Source organism: Microchirus variegatus, assembly GCF_963457635.1.
Source record: "Microchirus variegatus genome assembly, chromosome: 14".
NCBI classification, from domain to species: Eukaryota; Metazoa; Chordata; class Actinopteri; order Pleuronectiformes; family Soleidae; genus Microchirus; species Microchirus variegatus.
In genome coordinates, this window is record NC_139815.1 from 24,171,480 (window position 1) to 24,196,228 (window position 24,749).

At 39.5% G+C, this 24,749-nt stretch overlaps 1 protein-coding gene across 1 annotated transcript in view; it reads right to left on the minus strand.

Moving 5' to 3' along the window:
* LOC310936689 (CUB and sushi domain-containing protein 1) overlaps positions 1-24,749 on the minus strand; it is a gene marked incomplete at its 3' end in the record, with an annotated part of 354,020 nt that overhangs the window by 70,592 nt on the left and 258,679 nt on the right. The window contains exons 29-33 of the mRNA XM_083900806.1: positions 24,280-24,418; positions 18,615-18,802; positions 16,487-16,681; positions 1,451-1,567; positions 1,227-1,340 (exon numbers count right to left, since the gene is read on the minus strand). Coding sequence (XP_083756932.1) covers positions 1,227-1,340; positions 1,451-1,567; positions 16,487-16,681; positions 18,615-18,802; positions 24,280-24,418 — 753 coding nt within the window. The remainder of the gene's footprint in view (positions 1-1,226; positions 1,341-1,450; positions 1,568-16,486; positions 16,682-18,614; positions 18,803-24,279; positions 24,419-24,749) is intronic.

A 24,749-nucleotide genomic window follows, 5' to 3' on the forward strand; every position in this document is an offset into this window, starting at 1 on the left:
GTATTACACTGTAATTTTACTGGCAGTCACAGTCTTGTCATTTATCAGACAATCACTTAATCCCTCATAAATCTACAAATAAACAAACAAGACAAGATTTCTACAGTAAGATGCTAAACATCAATCCCATTAGGGAAACCCTGTAACTCGCCCCTTGGCCATGACACAGAACAGGGATATTACATTCCTCAGAAATGAGAGCACATAGTTGCCAACTATGTTAATCAATATTTCTTCATGTCTCAGTCTCTAAACTATGTCATCTACATTGATTTGTGTGTCATCTATCGATCTGTGCCTGACTGCACGGGGGACTCAAACGGTTGCCAAGCTGAGATGACTCCAATCTGGGCAGATAAGGAATCCCGGGGAGGAATGTGTTAAAAAAAAGTATCAGTGCGGTGTATATCGTACGGCCCCTGTGGCTGATTTCTTCTTGTAAAGATAACCCTTAATGGAATTTCACCAAATACATCACTGTCAAATAAATTGTGATAACGACCACTGGTGCTGAGCTCTACAGGCCCCAAGAACTGCTTTCTTATAGACGATTTCATTATTTTCCTCTTCAACAGATGTGCTCAGAAAAACTAAAGAATTCTACAGAAGAATTCTATAAAAGCTTGCCCATGAAGGAGATATGTGACAAACACAAAACTATTTCCATATCAAAACAGTGCTTAAAAGTATTGATAGAGAAATATCACAATATTTCAGTGCATCAATATTTTTTTTCCACCCCTGATGTTAAAGAAGTTTTCGAGATTTTGGAAGTGAGGTTAGATGAGGTATTGGATGAAGGTGCTTCCCCAGCACCACAGTCCATTGACAAAAACAGCAATTTTATGGCAGTTTCTGCCTCAGTCGGGAAGTTTGTGTGATAAAAGTTTATAGGAATGACAACATCAGAGTCACAAAATAACACAGCTGCACTCGCATCAAAAGTCACAAACTACTACCCATCCATCCATCTTCTACCACTTAATCCTTCACATGAGTGGTCCTGGGTGCCAATTCCAGCTGACATAGGGTGAAAGGCAGGGTACACCCTGGACAGGTCACCAGTCACAGAGTGACATAGAAGCAAACAATCACCCACCTACAGTCAATTTAGAGTGTCCAATTTGTCTAATCCACAAATCTGTTCTCCAGTTCCCGCCCACAAACTAACCTTTAAATAAAATAAAAACAATCAAACAAACCACTTTTTCCTTTCAGGGACTCACCTGAATGTGATCCGGCCAGAGAGCTCAGTAATCGAGCGTTTTCATTGGCTCCGTCAAACAGTTCCACCGAGTCGTTCATCGCTGTCTGGAAGACGGCAAACTGACCGAACACCACTAACGAGGAGGAAAAACGGTGCAGAAGACGGCAAAAGTTAAAACAGTATAAACAGTGATTCGTGTACTGTACAAAAAAGCGTTGATGGTGTGGCTAGTCATGTACTTACCAAACTGTGGGGACACTGTGATGTAATAGGAGCAAGTCTGTCTTGTAGTGTAGTTGAGAGGATAGTTTGGAGACAAAACGACCCCTTCTGATCCACCATACTGTCCGCCGCATGGAGCTGTTCAGAGAGAAACATGTTTTGCTTTAAAAAGCCCTTAACCCTTTAACGCTTAAACCTTACTTTAACCATAAATAGGCCAGAAAATATCCAGTAACTAAGTGCTTTTTGCCCATTTTTCCAGAATAACTTCCAATATCTGGCAGTTATTTACAATTTACTGCATGTCAAAATACATGTTTAAAAAGAAGAAAGACAAAAAGGTTTATTAAGAAAAACAGTGCAGTTGATTTTGCGTGTTAAATTCATAATTTGTGGTATTGAAACTACATACAGGTGCTCTTCCCACTCTCTCCTCTCTGGCAACAAAGACACTGATTCTCTGGCTTCATGAACCAGCAGGAGTGAAATTACCGTAATAACCACACGTTGGCTATGACGTGCAACTTCTTTGCTTTCAGAAACGGCAGAACAAACTGTCGTTTAATATTAGTTTAATATAGCGTGTAATTTATATTTTTTTCTTTCTTTTTTTATTGTATTTTTGGCACCAATTTCACCACAGTAAGTTCCCTGTATCAATTCAAGCATACATGGCAATAAAACTGTTTCTGACATAGGGCGAAAGGTGTTTTAGCTACTACCTGCATTTGTACAATGTGGATCTCTTCAAACGGGGAAATTCATCAAAGCTGTTTTTTTTTGCTCATCAGTCAGTTTGTGCTTAAGGACATTCTTGTTCTTATCAAAAAGACTCTCACGAGTCTGGAGAGGTACTTGTTGTTTACCGTGGTGTATCCTGTGTGAGATCAGTAGAAGTGCCCTTCTCTGCTTTAGCATTTACAGAAGGGTTGTGCAAATGGCAGGCACTTAATAATATTCACATAAATTGCAAGGAATGCACCTTAAAATACCTGATGTAAGTGTTTGCAGATTTTCCAAACAGAGGCTGAGAATTGACGTAATCTTAACCTTATTATATTTGTTATAAGCCTCAGCAATGATATCAATGATTTGCCGGTGTACAGAGGGACTGCACTGAATTGTTTAAATGAATCTCAAGCAAATACAGAAAAAGCTGTAAATTAACATGATGTTTTAAGATTTTATGACAGCAAATAAAAAAAGGCCCTGCTGCACCAGTGGAATAAAGCTCACTGGTGATTCCTGACGATCGGACTCACTTTGACTATTACAAATTTGGCTGTAATTATCCCGGTGCTTAAAGAGCTATCATATTATTAAAGAGACTAAGTGCAAAACACAATGTGCCTGCTGAAAGAAAACCAAAATTATGTTACTTTTAATATCTACTAAGATGTTAATAATCCATCAACTTTTACTTAGTGTTAGTCATAGAGTCTGTAGACTTTTTGATGAATTGATAAATAATGAGACTTCTGACCAGAAGTGTATAGAACACAGTGTGTCTATACACACTGTGGCTCACACTGACTCTTAAAGCTGGTACACTGGGAACCACCCAAATCATGAATGGATTTTTTTTTTCTTTTTAAAGTAGACATACCCTGTTTCTACAAGTGAACCTAGTTCCCTGGTGTCCTCGTGAACATGTCTGTGACATGCTTTGGTCAAAATACCTTAAGGATGAAGCACCACAGCAGTTCAATCACCCTGCCAAAACAGCCCTGCTCAGAACGCTCGCTTTTGAGTGTCTGTCTCTTTAAATGCAAATGAGACACAGGAAACTACGTCAGCGTCCCTGAGGCTCCGGCAGCTAACAGCAGTTAGCATTTGGAAAAGCCGTCATTTGCCGACTCTAGCCGGCACATTGTCGTCATATATAAAATATATCCACTGGACACGTAAATCCTCTGAGGCTGGAAGTTTGTGTAGAACTCTGTGCTGCACTGTGCAGCCAAGACAAGAACACTTCACAGACTTCCACTCTTCCGGATACTATTGCCCTCGCCTGCGCTCTCACGTTTTTTTTAAACGGACAAAGCGAAGCTCCGCCAGGCAACAATTCCAGGAGCGTGTCATTGTGACGTAACAGTGAGTGCGGAAGTCAACAGTGTGTGTTTTATCTCCTGTACTTAGACTGAGGTGGACCACAAAAATATGACTGAGTCATCTTTTTTCACACTTTGCCTACTCATAGGGCCTCCAGAGTCCCAAATGTAAGTATTAAAATGATTAAAAAGTTGATTTTTGCATAGTATGTCCCCTTTAAAGGGGCCTACAGCAACTGCACACACTGAATTTGGACAATGATGTAATTTGAAATGAAAGGTCCACAAACAGATGACTCCTGCTCACCCCTCCCTGAGAGAAAGCATGTCATTCTTCTTTGTTAGTGTAGTGAGCTTCCGCTTCACAATGCAAACAAACACACCAATAAACCCTTCTGAATGTTACACACGGGACCTTTTCTTTAATGAAGAAATGAGTCTACAGTTGTGACATTTTCAGATTTGAGAGAGTGTGTTTTCATTCACATCAAATGAACGTGGTGTTTGAAAACGTGGTATTTCCCTGTTGAGAATGTGGCCAACTGTATAAGTGTGTTTGTGGCATTCTTCAAAAGGGAGAGCTTTGCTCCTCTGAATAAATAAAGGTCAAAGTAAATAAGTGACTCACTCGTATCCAAAGCCCACAGAGAACAGCGTGCACTCGCTAGTTTTCTGTACAGAACTCCGTACACAACGGTCTGTGCCAGAGCCTGCTTCACTTTATGTTCACTTAGTATTATGAACAGTCATCCCAAAACCCCCAAAAATCTATATAGAAAACATAGAGCTTCATGTTCAGCCAACCCTCAAATACTGTAAAAGCTGATCAGGCCACAACCAAAACAAACTTAACAAAATGTCAATGTACTCATAACCAATCAAACACTTTCAACCACTTTACTGCAACAACGATTAGAAGCATCACACTCATTCACAGCAATGACGCATTTAAATTTTTAATCATAGATTTAATCAAGATATTTTATTCAAGATACATCTATCTTGCTATGTGTCACTCTGCTAATCTGTTATTCTTATGTATTCTTCAAAATAAAACCCATTTGGCTGAAAAAAAAAAAAAAAAAAGTTAAGTTAAGTTTGACAATAATTTTTATGAGGTGACACACGGACTGAACTGATCAGTCAATATAGATACGGTTCAGTTTAAAACACATAAACAGCGGGAGAAATTGCGGGTGTGAGTTATTTAATAGAAATGTACTTTAATCTCATAAATCTGTGACTTTATTTTCTCGTAGATTTGCCACTTTTAATCTCGTAAAATCTGCAACTTTTTTCTCGAAATAATACCCCCCTTCCCTGGTGTGCAATTGTTTCGTTTTTCCATACTTGGCCCTAATACGCTGTCATACATTTTCTACACAGTCTAGGATATAAAATATATATTGTATATTTTTTAAATGATGGACGGATAAGCACATAAGTACACACAACATATGTAAAATAACAAACACACACGCACACACATTACAACTGTGCCATAATCTAGCACACGGCAGTTCCGCTGTAGCCCTTTTTCAGATTAGCTCCCTCCTCTTCACAACAACCCAGCAGGATCAAAACTTAAGTGAGTGAATTTATGTGGTGCTGAGCGTGAGAACAGCGTGGTATCACCTATATTAGTGCTTTACTCCAATTTAAGAAACAAAAAAAAAACACCATATCAATCCCTATTACTGCTGCTGCATGACCCACGAGAAACAGGCCTCGCAGTCACTTTATCCATCCTTACAGCCCCCAACAGAGTTGCAAACCTGTTGTGCTAGCATTTACTGCACAAGCAGAGGTCAATGAAATAAGTGTCTATGATTCTGTGTGTGTGTGTGTGCGTGCGTGTGTGTTAGGTAGGTGTGAGTGTGCAGCAACAAAACAAACATCTGTCAACATCTCCATAGCACTTCTCCACTTCACCCCCTCTGGCCTCCGCTGCGATTGTCTTATTATGGTTGCTGCTGTGTGTGTGTGTGTGTGTGTGTGTGTGTGTGTGTGTGTGTGTGTGTGTGTGTGTGTGTGTGTGTGTGTGTGTGTGTGTGTGTGTGTGTGTGTGTGTGCGTGTGTGTCCATGGCCCCGTCCTGGTGCTCACCCACAGTGTGCGATCCCTGCGAGACCTCAATCACCATCACCTCGGCGCTCATTGACAATGTGAGTATAGCCTGGGGGGCATAGGTTGAAAATGTTGCACTGAAAAAAACTGAAGGGCAATATGTCCATCTGAGGTCACTAAAGATGTGAGGATGTCATTTTATTTTTGTGGTTTAATAACACGGACTGTCGCTAAAGAGTCAGTGCGTGTTACTGTACAAGGAGCGTCGCAAGGGGGCCATTAAACGTCTACTGCAGCCTCCAATAATACGTTAAATTGTGTTGTTCTGTTAAATTCATGTTTGAGAGCCTTGATGCAAATTTACCTACGTAACACAAACTTATTGACCGAGGCAGCAGCAGGAGCACCAACCGCTCCTGTGTCCTGCTGCAAGCTAGAACTGTTATTTTGTCAATGGACTCTGGTGTGAGGCAGTGACACGTGTCTAAAATGTAACCACAAACTTCATTTTCCTGGTGGAGATCTACCAATAAAAAGAAGCAATGAATACACACTTAAAGGGGAAATAAGTAGTTTATAGTGCCATCTAGAGGAGAGGCTGAAATTTACAACAAAGACCTGCTGCTCTGCTCACCCCCTCCCTTCCCTGAGCGCTACGGTATCCTCAGCTGGTCAAATGTCGTCCTCGTCGTCTTTCTCCGTGTCAGCAGATGAGGTTTCGTGAGACGAGGGAGAGGGCGGAGCTGCCGCGGTCGTAGCAGACGAAGCGGAGAGAGTGGAGGCGGGACTCACGCTACAAGTAAAGAGACGCTTGATTTGTTCTCTCGCGTTTGTCCTTACAGGCTCCGGTAGAAACATGGCGTCTCGCTGCTAACAGTGGCTATGCAACCGCGGCCCGCGACCATGTTATTTTACATGACCTTTTGAAACGCTACGAAAATGAAACAAAAACTATTATACAGCGACTAGACAATGCAGGAGCACATAATATGTATAAAAAAGTGGATTTTGGGTTATATAAACCCATAAATACTACACAGTGTCCCTTTAAGAGAGTGTGCTGACAACCACTATGTGCTGTGAGAGATATTTTCTCTGGTCCAGAAAATACATTTTGAATTTTGAAAATGAATCCTAAGTAGTGTAAAAACATACATCTTATTCAAAATGGTACAATGCCTCTCCTTGCTTTATACAAGGCTAGCGTGTTATTGCACACTGTCCTCGTCTAAATATATATATATATTTATTTATTTTTTTAAATCTCTGATGGCCCCGATTGTCGTATGTAACACACTGACTGTGTGTTCCTACGTATCTCTATTTGAAAAATCTCAGATTATCCCTTGGAAATATACTAAATATCAGTAACTAATGGCTCCGTTTTATGAGCTCACATGTTTTTTAGAGCCATTTTTTCATTCTTTCATTGCTTTGGAAACTGTGCAGAAACATCTTAAATAGACACCCTATAGATCCCATCACCAATTATTTACAGTATTTTATACAATGTTCTAAATGTTCTCAGTATAACACAAGAATTATGGCTTCTTCTTCATGATATTTAGTTAAAATTGTTATTTTGTATATTATTTTTTTTACTGATTTATGGTTTTTACTCTCCTTTAATTCATCTGTTCAGACTGTTCCATCACTAAAGTTGTCCTGGCACACACTGCATTTTTGAATTATATCCCTCTTGTCTCTCTCACAACATCTTCATTTTTATTTGGAAGTAAATCGTAAGTTTCTTGCTTTGAATATTATTTGCACCGTTTAAAACTGAATCCGGTGTGAACATTTTAGACCTTGTATTTTATTGTCATTTATGTGGCCTCTATATCCTGCGTTATTTATTACTCTGACTTTATATATATATACATATACTGTGTATATATATATACATAGATATATACAGTGGAAACCAGAATTTACATACACTGTATAAAAATACATATAACCTTTTTTGGTCTTATGTCCAAAATTCCGAACTATCCCTTTAAATCACATTAAACTTTAACTGTTAGGATTACTAAAATTATTTCTATATGCTAAATGCCAGAATAATGAGGGAGATATTTTTTTTTTTAGATATTTTGTAATACTTTCTTGAAAGTCAGAAGTTAAGATACATTTCATTGGTATTTGGTAGCATTGGCTTTAAACTGTATGACTTGGGTCAAACGTTTTTGGATATCCTTCCACAAGCTTCTCACAATAGTTTGCAGGAATTTTGGCCCATTCCATTCCTCCTGACAGAACTGGTGTAACTGAACCAAGTGTGTAGGCCGCCTTGCTCGCACATGCCTTTTCAGCTCTGCCCATAAATTAAATCAGTTGATATTTTTCTAAATGAATTTGTTGTGTTGTGTCACAATGAAACACTGTGGTCTAGAGGTCTTAGGTCAGGGTTTCCCACTCCTGGTCCTGGGGAGCCACTGTCCTGCATGTTTTTACATGTTTACCTGCTCCAACACACCTGATTCAGTAAGCTCTGATGAAGCCTGCAAGGACCCATTTATTTGAATCAGGTGTGCTGGAGTAGGGAAACCCGTAAAAACATGCAGGACAGTGACTCCCCAGGACCAGGAGTGAGAAACCCTGCCTTTGGTTGATGTTCCCACTATTGCCCAGCGATGCTGCTCGAAGCTCAGGTGTCAGGATCATCACTCACACACAAATTAAACAGGAATAAATAAACCAACAAATGTATAGACGTCATTCTTTCTCTCAAACGTCTACACAATTCGATCACCCTAACGCTGCCACAAAAACATACATAAATAGTCTTGTAGTCCCTTGCTGACTACGTCTCATCTTGTTTTTCCTCTCTCTCTCACACACACACACACACACTCATTGTTGAGAATACAAAAAAGCTTTCAGAAATGTCCTAAACACTCAAATTTGTCGAGCAGTTTCTTTCTCTCTGAGGAATTTTGCAAACCACAAACACAGTTATAGAGACTTCCCAGAGAGAAGAATTCATATCAGTGATAAATAAATAATAGTAAATAATCCAAAACTCCTGACTGAGCAGCAGACACGACTGAATCCGTTTGTTTACTGAATCATTGAAACCCTGTGTACAGTGGTTTTGCTGCATCCGACGGAGGCCAAACAGACTCTTGAATGTTCTTTACAAAACAGTTAATAATATCTCCTTATCACAAAAAAAACCGATTGCTGAATGTAAAAGTCCCTGTGTCAGTGTAAAATGGTGACACAACACGGATGATGAAATGCCTCAGTATCTAGACCGAGGTTCAATCGGTTTCTCTTCATCGCGTCTTGTTAAAAGTTTCCGTGCTGTTTCAATCCAATGTGGAAGGTGTTCCACCACCTACTCAGAAGAAGGAGGCCGTGACCCCTGAGCCACTGGGAGGCTGTAAATGGTAAATAAGTGTAAAGTGAGTGTTGAGTTTCATTTTAAATGTTCCTACGAAGATTTCCTGTGAAACTAACAAAAAGTTATTTACACCCAGTGGCATTCACCAAAACATACAGTGTGTGTTTTAAGGGGAAGACGTTTGTCAGTCTGCAAAGCTGATATTTGGAAAATTGTCTGTCCTGAGTGGGAAACTGAAATTTGGTGTTGTTGTGTTGTTGTTGTGCGATCACCAGGTCAGGCAGTAACTCACTGTAAGGCTTTGAAGGAACAAATATATGCAAGCGTGATATCATTGCAGTGAAATTACAGCCCCATTCACAGAAGGAAGGTTATGAGTTCAGATCCCAGTTTGATCGAGAGCTTTTTGTGTGTGTGGAGTTTGCATGTTCTCCCTGTGTGTGTGTGTGTGGGTCCTCTCTGTACTCCAGCTTCCTCCCACAGTCCAAAGACATGCAGACTGTGGATTTGGTTAACTGGAGACTCTACAGAGAGTGAATGGTTGTTTGTCTCTGTATGTTGGAACTGCGATGAACTGGTGCCCTGGCCACGTGAACCCTGCCTTTCACCCTATATGAGCTGGGGGTGGTTCCAGCTCCCCCCCGTGACCCTCAAGTGGAGGATAAAGTGGTTGACAAGGTATGGATGGATGTGTGTGTGAATAATGCCTCGAGGTGGTCTTATTTATGTGTCTCTCTGGCATACTCAAACACACACAAACATGTTTGTAGTGAGACACATCATCATTGACAGAATGCATTCTCTAGCCCCTGACCCTAACCTTAACCATCCCTAAGTGCCTAGTCATGACCCTGAAAAAGCCCTTTAAAGTTGTGGCGCCCAAACAAGATAGGTTTGTATGTTTTTTGGACCTCACAAAGATATAAATACAAGTATAAGCACACACAAACCTGTTTTTATATCTTAGTCAGGACAACTCATTGACTCAATCCATTTTCTAGCCCCTTACGCTAACCTTAACCATATCACAACTGTGCCTGACCTTAAAACTTACCCAAACCTAAACCTAAACCCAATTGTAACCCTAACCGGGTCTTAACCCTGGACCAGACAAAAAGACAGACACAGACACAGTTTTTTTGGACCTCACAAAGATATGAATACACCATAATCATATCCTAACACTTCATAAACCCAAACATAAACCCATCTCTAACCCTAAAAACCTGTCCTGACAAAAATTAATCAACATTTGCCTTTAGAGCCTTCAGCACACACGCACGCACACACACAGAACTCTATCAACAGTCACAGAGTATTCCTTCTTTCTCACACCAGCTCTTAGTTACCATGGAAACCAATAAAAGAGTGGTTTGAGATGGGAGGTGTAAGGGTGCGTGTGATAGAAAGAGCAAGAAGGAAAGAGAGAGTCAGTGAGTAATGGAGAACGCAAAAAAAAATAGATAAAGTAAATCAAAAATAGACATGAAGGGTGTGGGAGGGAGGTGAAAGAAAGAAAGAAAGAAAGAAAGAAGTGTGTGTTTGTGTCTGTGTGTGTGTTGGGGAATGAGGGGGTCAATGTGAAGAAGAAAAGAGACAGTGGGAGTGTAAGTGGAGATGTATTATTTAAAGAGGTCTCACCCTGTCTAATGAGTTTGGTTTAAAAACCCCAGGAGCTGCCCAAAGACAGAGAGACAGACAGACAGACAGAGAAACTTCCTTACCCATGGCCTTTTCCACACAGACATAGAACTTTCCCAACACATTCTTTTTTTTCTCCGGTCTTCATCCACATGAAAACCCCACAAAACAATTCTACAAGCTGGTAAATAAGCCAGGCCTGCCTGTATGTGGCGCTGTAACGCCACTAAAGAAATAAATCATGAATGAAGAAGGAGACGTCTACCACTGTGTAAAAACACAGAAACTGTCCAAACTCTAACCCAAACACAAGAAGAGGAAGAAGACGGAGAAAGAGACACGTGGGAGCTATGACATCATCGTTTTCCCAAAGTAGCATATTGGGAGATATTTTGCGATTTTCTCACACTGGGACCCATTTTCCAAAAATAGCTTCAGTGCTCCCAAAACTCAGGTTCCACATGGATAAAAAAGCAAATATGATAATAAAAAGAACAAACTTCCATGAATTGTCCAGAACTTGTTTTTGTGTGTATGGCCCCCCCAGTGGTGAGGAAATCCAATGAACAATACGGGCCAAGGGAGGATAAGATTAGTAGCACTGGATTAAATGTAGATACATTGTTCTGCTTTCATTATGTGAATTGTCCTTCAGAGTAGGTGAAGATAGTCTCAGAAGATCAATCCATGAATCTGGGACACAAAAAACAACACCAGGCTATATCCTGACTGTCCTGTTGGGGAAAATCCTTCAGCCAATCATAGTGATCTCTCTCATCAATGGATGGTGATGCCTATTCACTGTGGTGAATGGGCCGTAAAAACCTGCCAATGCAAACGGGGGCCAGCAGTGCCACACACAGTGCTGCCAACACGAGGGCCACGGACGGTCATTGGCGATGTGCTGATGAGCTGGAATTTGGCTCTGGCTCCCACCATGAGCCCTCAGTGAATAAGCATGATAAATAAACTTAAGGTGGCATTTAACGATGCATTCAGAATCACGCCGCGAGATCCCAAGATGGTGCTGGTCGTATGTTTGTGAATGACAATGTTAACGCTTATCATGCTGTGTGCAGGAAACGTGCGTGCAAATTTAGCCATAATAGCCTCAACGGAGCCAAGGGAACGTGACACGAGGTGCAACAGATGCCCGTGTGTGCTAAAATAACTGTAAACTACTGTTTATCTCACTCTGGTTGTTTCTTTTTTTATACACTACCGTTCAAAAGTTTGGGGTCACTTAGAAATGTCCTTATATTTGAAGGAAAAGCACCTTTTTCAATGAATATAACACGAAATGAATCAGAAATACACTCTATACATTGTTAATGTGGTAAACGACTATTCTAGCTGCAAATGTCTGGTTTTTAATGGAATATGTACATAGGTGTATAGAGGCCCATTGCCAGCAACCATCTCTAATTGCGTTATAGAAGGCTATTGGATGATTAGAAAAGCAATTATGTTAGCACAGCTGAAAACAGTTTTGCTGGTTCTTTGACGAAAGCAAAATTATTATTTTGAATAAAAATAATCATTTCTCATCATGTCAATGTCTTGACTACATTTTCTATAAAATTGTTGCAACTTTTGATGAATAAAAGTGTGAGTTTTAATGGAAACAAACAAAAATTGTACATTGAACGGTAGTGTATATTGACATGGACCTATGTGTCTGAAATAAAGTGAAAGTGAATTGACAAAACCGTGTGGTAAGTATTCAAGATACAGAGTGGCTTAACTTTGATTCCTCGTCAACGTAAGACAAGACAACTTGACGTCTTCTTTGTCAGAAAATGAATTCCACTCTGGTTTGTTGTACTGAACAAAGATTGAAGAGTGTTTGTGTTTGACAGCTGCATGAAGGAGTGCAACGGAAAACTTATCTGTGATAAGTGACCTTTATATTGATGTCACAGACAAGATGTGTAGGCTTGAGACAAAACGACCCAGTAAAACCTTTTTTTTCATTCTGTTATTAGTTCTCAAATAGCTACTCTGAGTGCAATTATCTCATCTTTATTCTACCCTCCCGCCGCTCTCACACACACCCACAAACACACACATTGTCTCTGCTGTGTCTCAGACATTATTAAACAGAGCTTTCACTTTGTCAAAATTGTTAAGAAGTAAAAAATATGTGTGCACAGATTTTAAAATTCTTCCCTTGTCCTGGTACCTTGCTCTGTGGGCTATTTAAATTTTTCATCCACATCACACCAGGTCAGGTCTCTCTCGCTCACACACACACACACACACACAGTCACGCACAAAGTCATTTACATGAATTTCCTGAAGGTTTACTCTAACCATAATTACCACTGGCAGCTTACAGGTGATGTGGTGACTCTGTTAGTGGTAGAATAGAATAGAATAGAATAGAATAGAATAGAATAGAATAGAATAGAATAGAATAGAATAGAATAGAATAGAATAGAATAGAATAGGGTGTATTGTAATTGTACGTTACAGCAAAATTAAAGTGTGACATTATCCACTGGTTTATAAAGTGCTGGTCTGAAGCTTGAAACTTGAAAATCTTGTTTGTTTTAAATAAGACATATCTCTATTTGGAAAAAGTGGTAGACGGACCTCAGTGAGAGCTTTTCCCACGCACGTCCACCTACATGCCACTGGACAGTATACTCGCTGTCAGTCTATTTGACTCTATACTGGACCGTAATTTACAAAATGGACACGATGCTGTGCTGAAGAAGACCTGAAACTGACAAACCATTTTTTTTTTTTTAAATCAAATTGTTTGTTAATAAAGTGAGAAGCAGGCTCATTTTCCTCATGTACAAAAAGTTAGTTTTACTACCAGACTTCACCCTAGAGAGAGATCATTCAAAAAATACAGGTTATGTAAAAAAAAAAATTGCTTATACTGATGAGGTGAGCACTACATACTGTGATTTGAATTAATCTCTCACACAAACGCACTGTGCTCCTTAAAAAACAACCTCCGTGAAGTTAGACTCATTGAAAAGATTTCCGACTGCAATGTTCTCAGAAATGTGTCCATGGACGACGCAGCGTGGCCACCAGCTGACTCAGTTTCTGTGTAGATTCCTCTCGTTTTAATTCCACTGACGAGATCTCGGTCTTTTTTCAGATTATCAGCATTGATATAATATTTCACAGATTTTGTCTCTGGTTGTATCTCTTTAGTTAGGACATTGAGACACATTGAGAACTATAAGTCTTATAATTGTTTCCTCTGCTGCAGCAAAACTTTGTACAGCAGCCGTCAGAAACTCCTGGAGATTACACTGGACTAACCAAAGACACAGTGGATTGACTCTGAAAGACTCCAACACGCTTAGTCCAGCAAAACTGAGGCTACAACAAACAACATTTAAGACTGCAGTCACACTGGTATATGCTACAACCTGTTGAAATTCACATGAAATTCTAATGATGTCTACTTTACTGTCACCCATCAGTTATGTGTTCATTCAACAGATTGTTTAACAGTGACATAAAGTTATAGCTGAAACAATCACTCAATTATTAATCGATTACTAAATAAATCATGTTTGAAGCTTTTTTTCATGATTAAAAGAAGATTTCTTATTGTTTCAGCTTCTTAAATGTGAATATTTTTACGTCATTTCTTTGCTCTATATAACAAAGAAATCATTAAAACTGAAACATTTTGGTTTGTGGACAAAACAACACATTTGAGAACATCATCATTTCCAGCTTTGACAAACATTGATCGACGTTTTCTGACATTTTATGGACCAACCGATTATTACTGGATCAATTATGAAAAAATCATTAGTTGCGGCTCTACATAAAATACAAAACCTAATTTTAAACTTAACATTGTCTCTTATTAGTGCTTATAGAGCAGGTGTATTTCTCCCCATTCATTCAGTTTAGCCACTGCACAAAAATGGTGCTTTTAAGTCTGATAATGAGAGGAACAAAAATCCTGCAAGCCTAAAACCTGCACTGGTGCGTTCTGTAAGTGCCCCCATTGTGACTGTGGCTGTAAACACATTGAGGTCCCTGCAATATGAGCAAAAACTGTACCACACACACTTATTCAAAAGCATATAGCTCTGACTGGCAGCGTGGCAGGTTTCACCCCCTCAGCTCTCTGAGCTGTCAATCAAAGACAGTAGTTAGTCTAGCCTTCAAGTCTCCAGAACACACACACACACACAAACAAGCGCACAGACACACACATGTATAAATGTGACGGAAATTGTTAAAGAGAGGATAATGACACATCCCCCCTTCAGTTAAAACGAGAACAGAATTAAAAATGGCATCCGTCTTCACTATTCAATACCCAGGTAGCCTGTTGTGACAGTAAAACTGTGTACTGTATTATTAATAAGCAAACAGGTGGTTAGTAGCAATAACATAATAATAATAATGTGTGTGAGAGAAAATGCTAATCTTCAGCAAACTTCAAGTTTAAAGGACTCATTTTATACCATATTTCTCCAAGTGGACCTAGTTCGCTGGTGTCCTAATGAACATGTCTGTGACATGCTTTGGTCAAAATACCTTAAGGATGAAGCACCACAGCAGTTCAATCACTCTGCCAAAACAGCCCTGTTCAGAACGCTGTTTTGAGTGCCTGTCAGCGTCACTGAGTCTCCGGCAACTAACAGCAGTTAGCATTTGGAAAAGCCATCATTTGCCGACTCTAGCCGGCACATTGCCGTCACATATAAAATGTATCCACTGGACAAGTAAATCCTCTTTCAGCCTCCTTAGGAGGCTGAAAGTTTGTGTAGAACTCTGTGCTGCACTGTGCAGCCAAGAATACAACACTTCCAGGACTTCTGCTCTTCTGGATACTATTGCCCTCGCCTGCATTCTCAAATTTTTAGGGACAAAGTGGACCTCCATGAGACAACAATTACAGGAATATATCATTGTGACGTAACAATAAGTGCGGAAGTCAACATCCCATGTTTTATCTCCTGTACTTAGACTGAGGAGGACCACAAAAATATGACTGAGTCATCTTTTTCCCCACTTTGTCTACTCATAGGGCCTCCAGTGTCCCAAATATAAGTATTAAAGCGGACCTAGACCGTAAGTTCCAATTAACGCTGTTTTTTTAGTGTGTATCTGCGTCATTACCTTGTTTAAGAAGCCCTGGTGGGTTCTAAACAAACATTTCAGCCACTGCTGAGAACACTGTGTTTTATTGTAATCTCGGCTCAGCGAGATCTCTGAAAAAACCCAGTCCGGTTACGTAAACACCGGTTCTCCGGAGCAGCAGATCGTCCTGCTCCGGGCACTAGTCCCGGCACATCCAGTTGCGTACATTGAAACGCAGAAGAAGAATAACGTCCGTTGTGGAGGTGTTTCACGAGCGACAGTGTCTTCTGACTCTGGGTCTGACTCCGGGTCAAAGTCATAAAAGTCATGAAGAAGCTATTTTTAAACATTGTTAAAACAATGTTTTGATAATGAATAGCAGTGCATCCACCGTTCCAGAGGGGGGAGCTGTGCTTCCGAGAGCGGGTGTGCTGAATATACTGGCCAATCACAAGACTCTGTCTTCTGGGTGAGAGAGTTGAGTCTCAAATCTCGAGGCTGGGAAACAGCGTCAGAAAAGAGGATTTCTATCGGCTCGTTTACAGCAACTAGGAGGTTTTTGACCATAAAAAACAAGTTAATGTATGTAAGTAGACCTCTATAACTAACATACTGTATATGTGCAACAGGACCACTCTATGTCCATTTTAAAATTACCCCTTTAATTACTCACATATTCTTCTAACCAGGTGATGCGATGCCTCACTGTTCAAATGTCAGGCATCTCATTTCTCCTCAGATCTGAGCTGTCAAAAATAAAATCTTACAACTTAACTCATCACTGACTCCATTATTGGTCGTCTCATCTGATAATAAAAAAAAAAGTCTCCGTAACAAAGAGTTTTGGTGAATGCAGCTGCTCCTGTGTCTCTCCTACCTTTACATGTAGGTAGAGCCTTGTCCCACACTGGCTTTCCATCATGGCCCATGACACAGGTGATGCTGTCCCCGCCCACAATTGTGTAGCCATGGTGACAGTTGTAGGAGACCTGAGAGCCCAGTCTGTAGTCGTAACCCGTGCGACTGCCGTTCATTATGTTGCCAGGGTCGAAACAGGCCTCTCTTGGTTTTTCTGTGGGGATTGGAGAAGTTTTGTGTTATTAGACATATTTTTTCATTCATTATTCATCACGTAAGTTCATTATATCCTGTATCAGTGCGATGCAGAGAACCAAAGTTCCTCTCTGTAAACCACATGGCAAACACTAGTCCTTTTATTTTAATTTTCCATTTTAATAACAATCACTGCTAACACTTCTAAATAAATAAGCTATAAAATAACATAATTTGGGGACAACTGTAGCGATAATAGGCCTGTATTTTGACCACAAATTGGGGCTATATTTAAAATAAAACTGACTGAGCAGTTGGTGGAGCTTGTTTTCTTTTCTGTGATAGTCCAATAAGAATGAGATATTGGTTTTGACAGAGGGAAATAAAGACACGCAGAGAAAACAGAGAGGTGGAGGGCAAGATGGAAGAGAAAAAGGAATATGATTAAGGTTGGATTTTAATTAGTGAGATGGCTGATGAAAGGTAATGAATTAAAGACAAAAGCACAAAGGTGTAAGATAGTGCGAGGAGACCGACAGCAGAGAAGGAGTTAATCTTTTTTTTAATTAGTGATACACGGAGGTGAGACAAATATGAGGAGAAATTGGTTGATACAACTTGACAGAGCAAATCTAGTCCCTAGTTATTCAAGTGAGTCATCATCAGCTCTATGTTGACGTTAGCTGTTAAATCACCCTCAGCAAAGCAGCTTCCTCCAAAATAAGGATGAGCCTTTTCAGCTGGAAAAGACTTGTACAGTAAGTATAAAATTAATAGAAAATCACAGCTTAAAATATTATCCAGTGTGCACAAGACCGAGCCTAGTGTCGCATTCTACGTTTTAATTATAACACGGAAATAACATCTCAATTAGATCTGAGATACCGAACTGGGTTTACAATAAGGGAACAATAATCTGCACCTGGTTTACCAAGACAGCAGCTAATTACATACTGGACTAAACATGGTTGTAGTCCTCTACTAGACGTGTAAAAGAAGATGGTCCTGATATCAAAGCAGCTGTATTGATAAAACACTGCACATTAAAACTATGATATAATCTTTGGTAGTAGGCCCAAAATCCCCATCACTGGAAAAGAAAATGGAATTAAGAAGTTTAATTTTTTAGTTAAAGATGCCTGTAGTGGTGTTATAGTTCACTGATGGTCAATTACAAAAAAAAAAAAAAAAAAGTCTGATAAACACATACTAAAATTACCCATCCATTACTGTTTTATGCATCAGTAATCAGATAATGTGTCCATTAACAAAGGCCTTAATTCTTGAATTTCTGTTTCTAATGATTGATAATTGATTTCTTTAGCAGCACAAAGATAGATGTATTTTTTCTCTCTTCCACCCACAATCTTCATGCGTGTCTCTCATTAATCAGATCTGTGCCAGCGCTCAAATTGCACAACCTGAGCAGCTGAATACATAATAAACCGCTGTCAACATGCCTCTTCCTATTATTTCTGTGATCCTCCCTTAAATGCAAATGCAGTGATGAGAGGAACACACCTTGTAAACACCTGCTAAAATGATGTGTCTTGAGGCAGTTTGTTTACTTTCTGTTTCTTAAAAAAAAAATATCCAGAGTAAATGTAGCCCACATGAAATAAAAAGAAGGGAAAATGAAGATCAATAAAAGTAAATGAAACATAATACAGGACTAATTTACTCATCAGGAACAATAACACAATAGAGTATTGTGTCAATATGATTTAGTTTATGTTTAAGCTTCAAATTTAAGTTTAACTTAATGTACTTGTACTACGTACAACTCCAATACTGTACCATTAATATGGTTCTGTTTCACAGCCATTACTGTTACTGCTGCTACAATACGTCTGAAGGATACTGAAACTAATATGAACTCTAGTACTTTAAAATGCATGCAATCTCATTGGGAAAGAACAGAATGTTAGGTCGCAGTTTTTGGGTTTAATTACCTCTATATTCAATGGCAAAGCCAGACATGCCCAATGAGGCATCAGATCTGAATGCCAGGAAGAGACTGTTGCCACTGCTCTCTATTCGCTCTGGGGCCTGGTTGCCTTGGAGACTTGCAAGTAATGGCCCATTAGAGTCTTCACCCTCATAGATGTGCAGGAAGTCATAACTTGGCTCCATGTTGAAACTAAAACAAGAGAGAGAACAGAAACAGAGAAAGTTAGGTTTCAAAATTATGAAAGTTTGATTACTTGTGTGTGTATATCGAAAATGATTGTGGGATAAATCCAGACTAAAACACACTGTAAGGTGAAAAATAATGCCAAATCAATACTAATTTGTGTTAAGGTATCTTGCCTGGGAACCTGTCAGTGCTGCTATTATTAGAGTCCCTTTAATTAATCAAGAGTGAACTCACTTGTCTGAGCATGAGGATGGAAATTATAACTCACATTACTCAGTACAACAGAGAAGTGGTAAAATGTCTTGGTCTTATTATTTAGGAACAAATGTAAACATCTCACATCATTCTATGATATTTCTAGAGATTGTTTTTTGCAGCACATAAAACAGACACCTAGAACTATTCTTAAATTAATCCTGAATGGTCTGACTCGGTTTGACTTTGACAACTTTTCCTTATCTTGTTAAAACATACATGTAGACATGTGGTACTCATGAGAGTAAAAAGTACATCTCTATCTCGCTATCTCTCTCACACACACACATTATTGTACTTGCTGCATACTGAGGACCAGGTTAAAGTGCTGACAAAGTGAGGACCAGCATTTCCACTTTATAAATCAACACAATTACAAATATCTACTTCATGAATGACATCTACAAAGAACTACTGGTTGCAGTACCATTACATGTCTGCAGGTGGAGCCCAAGAGCAAAAAGGGCTGGAAAACTCTTTTTTTTTTTTATTATTATTATTTTTGGTCCAAAATTTGACAAAAACGGCATACTATACTATGTCGTCCAAAATTTGAAAAAAAAATGTACCCAAAATTTGACAAAAACGTCGTACGATACTGTCGTACAACGAAAAATTGAAAAAAATGTTTGGCCCAAAATTTTTGAAAAAATGTTTGACAAATAAAAAAAAAAAAAAATTGGTTCAAAATTTGAAAAAAATGTTTGGTCCAAAATTTGAAAAAAATGTTTGGTCCAAAATTTGAAAAAAATGTTTGGTCCAAAATTTGAAAAAAATGTTTGGTCCAAAATTTGAAAAAAATGTTTGGTCCAAAATTTGAAAAAAATGTTTGGTCCAAAATTTGAAAAAAATGTTTGGTCCAAAATTTGAAAAAAATGTTTGGTCCAAAATTTGAAAAATATTTTTGACAAAAAAATTGAAAAAAAATGTTTGACAAAAAATTTGAATAAAAATGTTTGACAAAAAATTTGAAAAAAAATGTTTGACAAAAAATTTGAAAAAAATGTTTGACAAAAAAGTGAAAAGAATGTTTAAAAAAAATGTGAAAAATGTTTGAAAAAAATGTTTGACAAAAAAATGTTGGTCCAACATTTGCCAAAAACGTCCAACATTTGAATTTTCTTTTTACAAATTGAGTATAGCATGTTATAGCAACCTACCTAAGGAAGTGATATCAATGAAAACAAAGTGAGGACCGGCCGAAATGTCCCCACTCCGTAAAAATGACCTCACTTTGTTGGTTAAAAACCCTCACTGGTCCTCGGTATGCCACAACTACAAGAACACACACCCCCCCCACACACACACACACACACACACAAGCACAGTCTCAAGGTTTGCACTGACAGCGCAGCAGTTGCCTCAGACCTGTCTCTCACTTGTCACACTGAAACAAATTGATATGAATGTTTACATAAAAACACACACATACTGTACACACACAGAGAATTCAAAATCAATGTTTAAGTCAAACCTTCACTCCTGAAAACACACAGCAATCACAGACATGAACATGGTCAAAAATGTCTACACAACAATCAATCAGAATCTCATTCCGTGTTTCCAAAAATGCAACCTTTTTACATTTAGTAAGGAGCTGTGTTTGCATTTGCGAATACAGCTCCTATATTACGTAGAGGAGCAGAGACGTGTTAGGGCTCAGATGTGAGCCAGACCGCCTCACCGTCGGCATCGCCAGTTTTGGGTCCGACCTGGGCGGACTGCTGTCTGGTGGGACAACTTTGAGAATGAGGTTATTGTCCCGGAGGAGTGGCGTGACAATTTTAGGATGGTGAGATCATCGCTGCTGTCACTCTGTCACTTGTATAGTTACGTCCATACATCGAGGGTGAGAGGTCAGTCGTCGTTGTTGCTGTCGATGAGGATTCTGATTGGCTTGTATGGCTTTCTCCTTCTTCCTACACTGCCACCCACAGGCTTGGCGTAGTTATGATGACTCTCGACATTCTTATTTATGCGGGTTAATATAAACTGAAACGTTTTTGAAAACGATGATGTGTGCACAAAGTTATTTTGGAAAAAGGGAGGGAAGAAAATTGGTCAGAGTGTCGTCAGAGTAAAAAGCGTGGTGAGCAAGGATCAAGAATCAAGCCGAACAATGCCGAACTGAAGATCAGTTAAAAAGACTTAACAATCCTAAAAAGGTAGGTTAATCTCCAACAATTAATCCAACAAAATAATGTCTAAAATCGCAATATTTGAGTCTGGTGTATTTAGCGACAGCTGTGATTCAGTCCTCACAATAATAGAAAGATAAGTGCTGTACAAACTGTACATTTATGCCTTAAGCACAGTATTTATACTGGTAGTACTTCACAGAAAATTGTGGAGAAAAATGCCAATAAAGCCAATAAAGGGAAGGGGATGATTATGAAATAATGTAATCTTCCAAGTAGAAGTTATCACATACATGGATTAAAGAAAAATAATGTTTAACATCTAAATTACTTTTTTGAACTGAACAAAGAACTCACATAATCGCAACCAAAGTTAAAAGCAATGCAAAGCAAATGTGCAGAAACCTGTGTTTATATCTCATGCAGCGTGGGCTTAACACCTCATGAGCCCTTTTGTACTGACAAAGCATTAAAATGATCCCTGTTAATACCTTTTGCATTAGTGATCCATTCCGGGTCTGAACGCTTCAGCTACTAAATTTCATTAAAAAAAAAAAGAACACAAATATCTGGCTGAGCAGAAATAGGACAGCGCTGTAATCTCTGCCTAAAGAAGTTTGTAAAGACTCAAGACTTGAGAAATTCATTGTGCTCACACAAACAAGAGGAGGCGTTTGTTTCTTAAAGCAAAATTCTATCATCAAACGGTCGTCTGTAAAGTGAGCAGTCAGGAGACGGTACAGTTATGGAATATCATTTCACAAAGCCACTCTTTTTCTGGCTGATATCTTTTTAGCATTGTTATAAAACAAACAAGGGTCATTGAGTTGTGCCTTAAAGGCTTGTGAATATTCATCTGCGGTTGGTTGATGAAAGTTCATCTTGTGTGAGATCATAAAACACAATTACAAGGTTAGAATTATAGCAAATAAATGACACATAACTGTCTCACTGCTGTTCAAAAAAAAAAAAAAAGAAGGGAAATTATCTCTTTAGCTGAGAAACATAAAGACAAAATTGGGTCATTTGTCCCTTTGGCAATCTGGAGAAACTCTGCTTTGCTTTTATCTCTTCTTTACTACATGTGGAACAGCAGTCTTCACTTCTGCTTTGGACAGAGGCTCAGAACCACTGTGAACTGCAGTATAACGTACATGACTAATGAAATACTTACATAGCTGCCAACTCTTACGCATTGGCCGTGAGACTCACGCATTTGACTGACTTTTCACGCTCTCACGCCACACCTCCGATTTCTCATGCTGAAGTACGCATCACGATTAAAAACAGTTCCGAATAGCATAAGCATATGGTATACGAATATCATCCATCCTCTGAAAGGTTTGAAACCGCTCGCACCCGCGATACCTAGACAGTTCGGGTACGATACCGAGCGGCAAGAGAGTTGTCTGAGCGTCAATGGTTCTAGGAATTCAGTCAAGCACATGCGCACACATTGAGTTTCTGGTACAAGTTGTAAACAGTGGTAGTCTAGTGATCAAAGTATTGGACTTTTATCGGGAAGGTCGTAGGATCGAAACCAGCTCCCCACTATATTATTTACCATTATTATTATATTATTATTATTGTATAAAGCATTATGAGTAGGGATGGGGCCGATCCGATCCAGTATCGGTATCGGGTTCCGATACCGGGTACAGACATAATTGACGGATCGGAAAATCTCTATAGTTGTATCGGAAATTTCCGATCCGTCTGTGTGTGTGTGTCTGCTGAAATGTCTCCACAAGTGATTCCCTGACTTCTCTGCTAGCTGGCTGCAAAAAGTGGAATGGGTTTCCTGAACCGAAAGCGTGTCTCGATGAGACACTGAGTAATGATGCACGACTCCGTTCTGGGAATCCATTCCACAGTTTACAGCCAGCTAGCAGGCGAGCATGATTGACCAGGAGTTAACCAGGAAGTTCAGCTCCGCAAACCTGCAGCCGAGCCGACGTAATACCAGCCGTCACCGTTTTAAACGCCTGCTCGCTGAGGAGAACAGTACTGACGGCAATAATAGAAGGCCAGACTAGCTTCAGTTTCTGGATCCAGGGGTTTGCTCCATTTAAAAAAAAAAAAAAACATTATTTGCTGCTAACTAATCAATAAACTACTAGCAACTTGTGTTAGAAGTGGATTTTATTGTATATTAGAGATTGCCTGCACACACACAAATGGGTTTAATAGTCAGGTTAATGACGCTTAACTGCATTAACTGACATCAGGCTAACCTGAGCGTGCGCTCTGACTGTAAGCAGCAGAGACCTTGTTTGGACTCTGTCTGGTTCACGGTGAGTCACGCACAGTCTACACTAAAAATACTTTTTTACTAAACTAGATTTGTGAAACAAGTCCATTTTGAGGGAGGTAAAAAAAAAATCACTTTAGTAAAATATTTGTCTTGATTTGGGAAGTTACATTTCAGAACGGTTTGTGGACATGACCACTTGTTCTCATGATACAGAAGGAAAAAATACAAATCATTCTGACATGTTTCTGTCAAATGTGGTTATCTGGTTAAAAGAAAGTCAATAAAATGACCCTTGGAATTACATGAAAGTGAGGATACCACTTTCTGATGGACTTAAAGTGTGAGTCAGTGACAAACAACAGGAGCACGAGCAAGAGTGCACAGTTTAAGAGGGAGACACACAGTGTGGAGGGCGACACATGGGGAAGGAGACGTGCACGTCCTAAAAAAAGAATGACTCTGGGCTGCTCTGGGCAATCTTTCACCCAGAAAAAGGTAAAATAATAATAATAATTGTGTGATGGCAGTTCCTGTCGACATAATGAGGAGTGAGCAGGAGCAGAGTGGGTGATGTGCGGTTGTAAAAAAGTATAAAAATGAACATTCTCAGGATAGTTACATACGAGGATAGGTCCAAAAATAAACCAATGGATAGTCCTCATTGCCTCGTTGCTGCCTTTGTTATTTGTTGTCATACTGTCGGCTCTCCCTCTGAGCCCTCCTAAGACGTACTTTTTTTTTGTTTTTGTAAATTATTCATGGTAAATACCATGTGTCGTGGTGGGTGTTTCGCTAATTCAAAATAGTTCAATTCAAAATCTCTCCCGGCCTACCTTTTGAAGATGAGGGCGATAACAAAGTCGGGGTTGACTCTGACTCTCCAGTCACATTCTTTCCCTGGGGGATAAGGCTGAGGGTAGTTTGGAGACAGAATGACTCCAGACGGTCCACTGACGTTTCCCCCACAGGTGGCTGCAGACAGACAAAATGAGAGACAGACACAAATCGGGAGGAGAGACAAAAAGATGATTAGACAGCATTTGGCTAAAGGTAATTTGGAAAGAGAATCGGCCCTGACTGACCACTCATGTAACCCCCCAAAGGTTGGCAGAGTGAAACACAGTGCCGCAGTGATGCGCGGTATGGCAGGCGTTGGCCGGGAGGGGGAGAATTATGCCTAGTGGACTGCTAATATTACATCCACAGGTAGCGGGAGAGGGTGAAAGAGCAAAAGGCAGACAGGGAGAGATGTTATGATTTAGTTACAGAGTGTACAACTGGGGGCAGTTAGCAGAGGAAATCA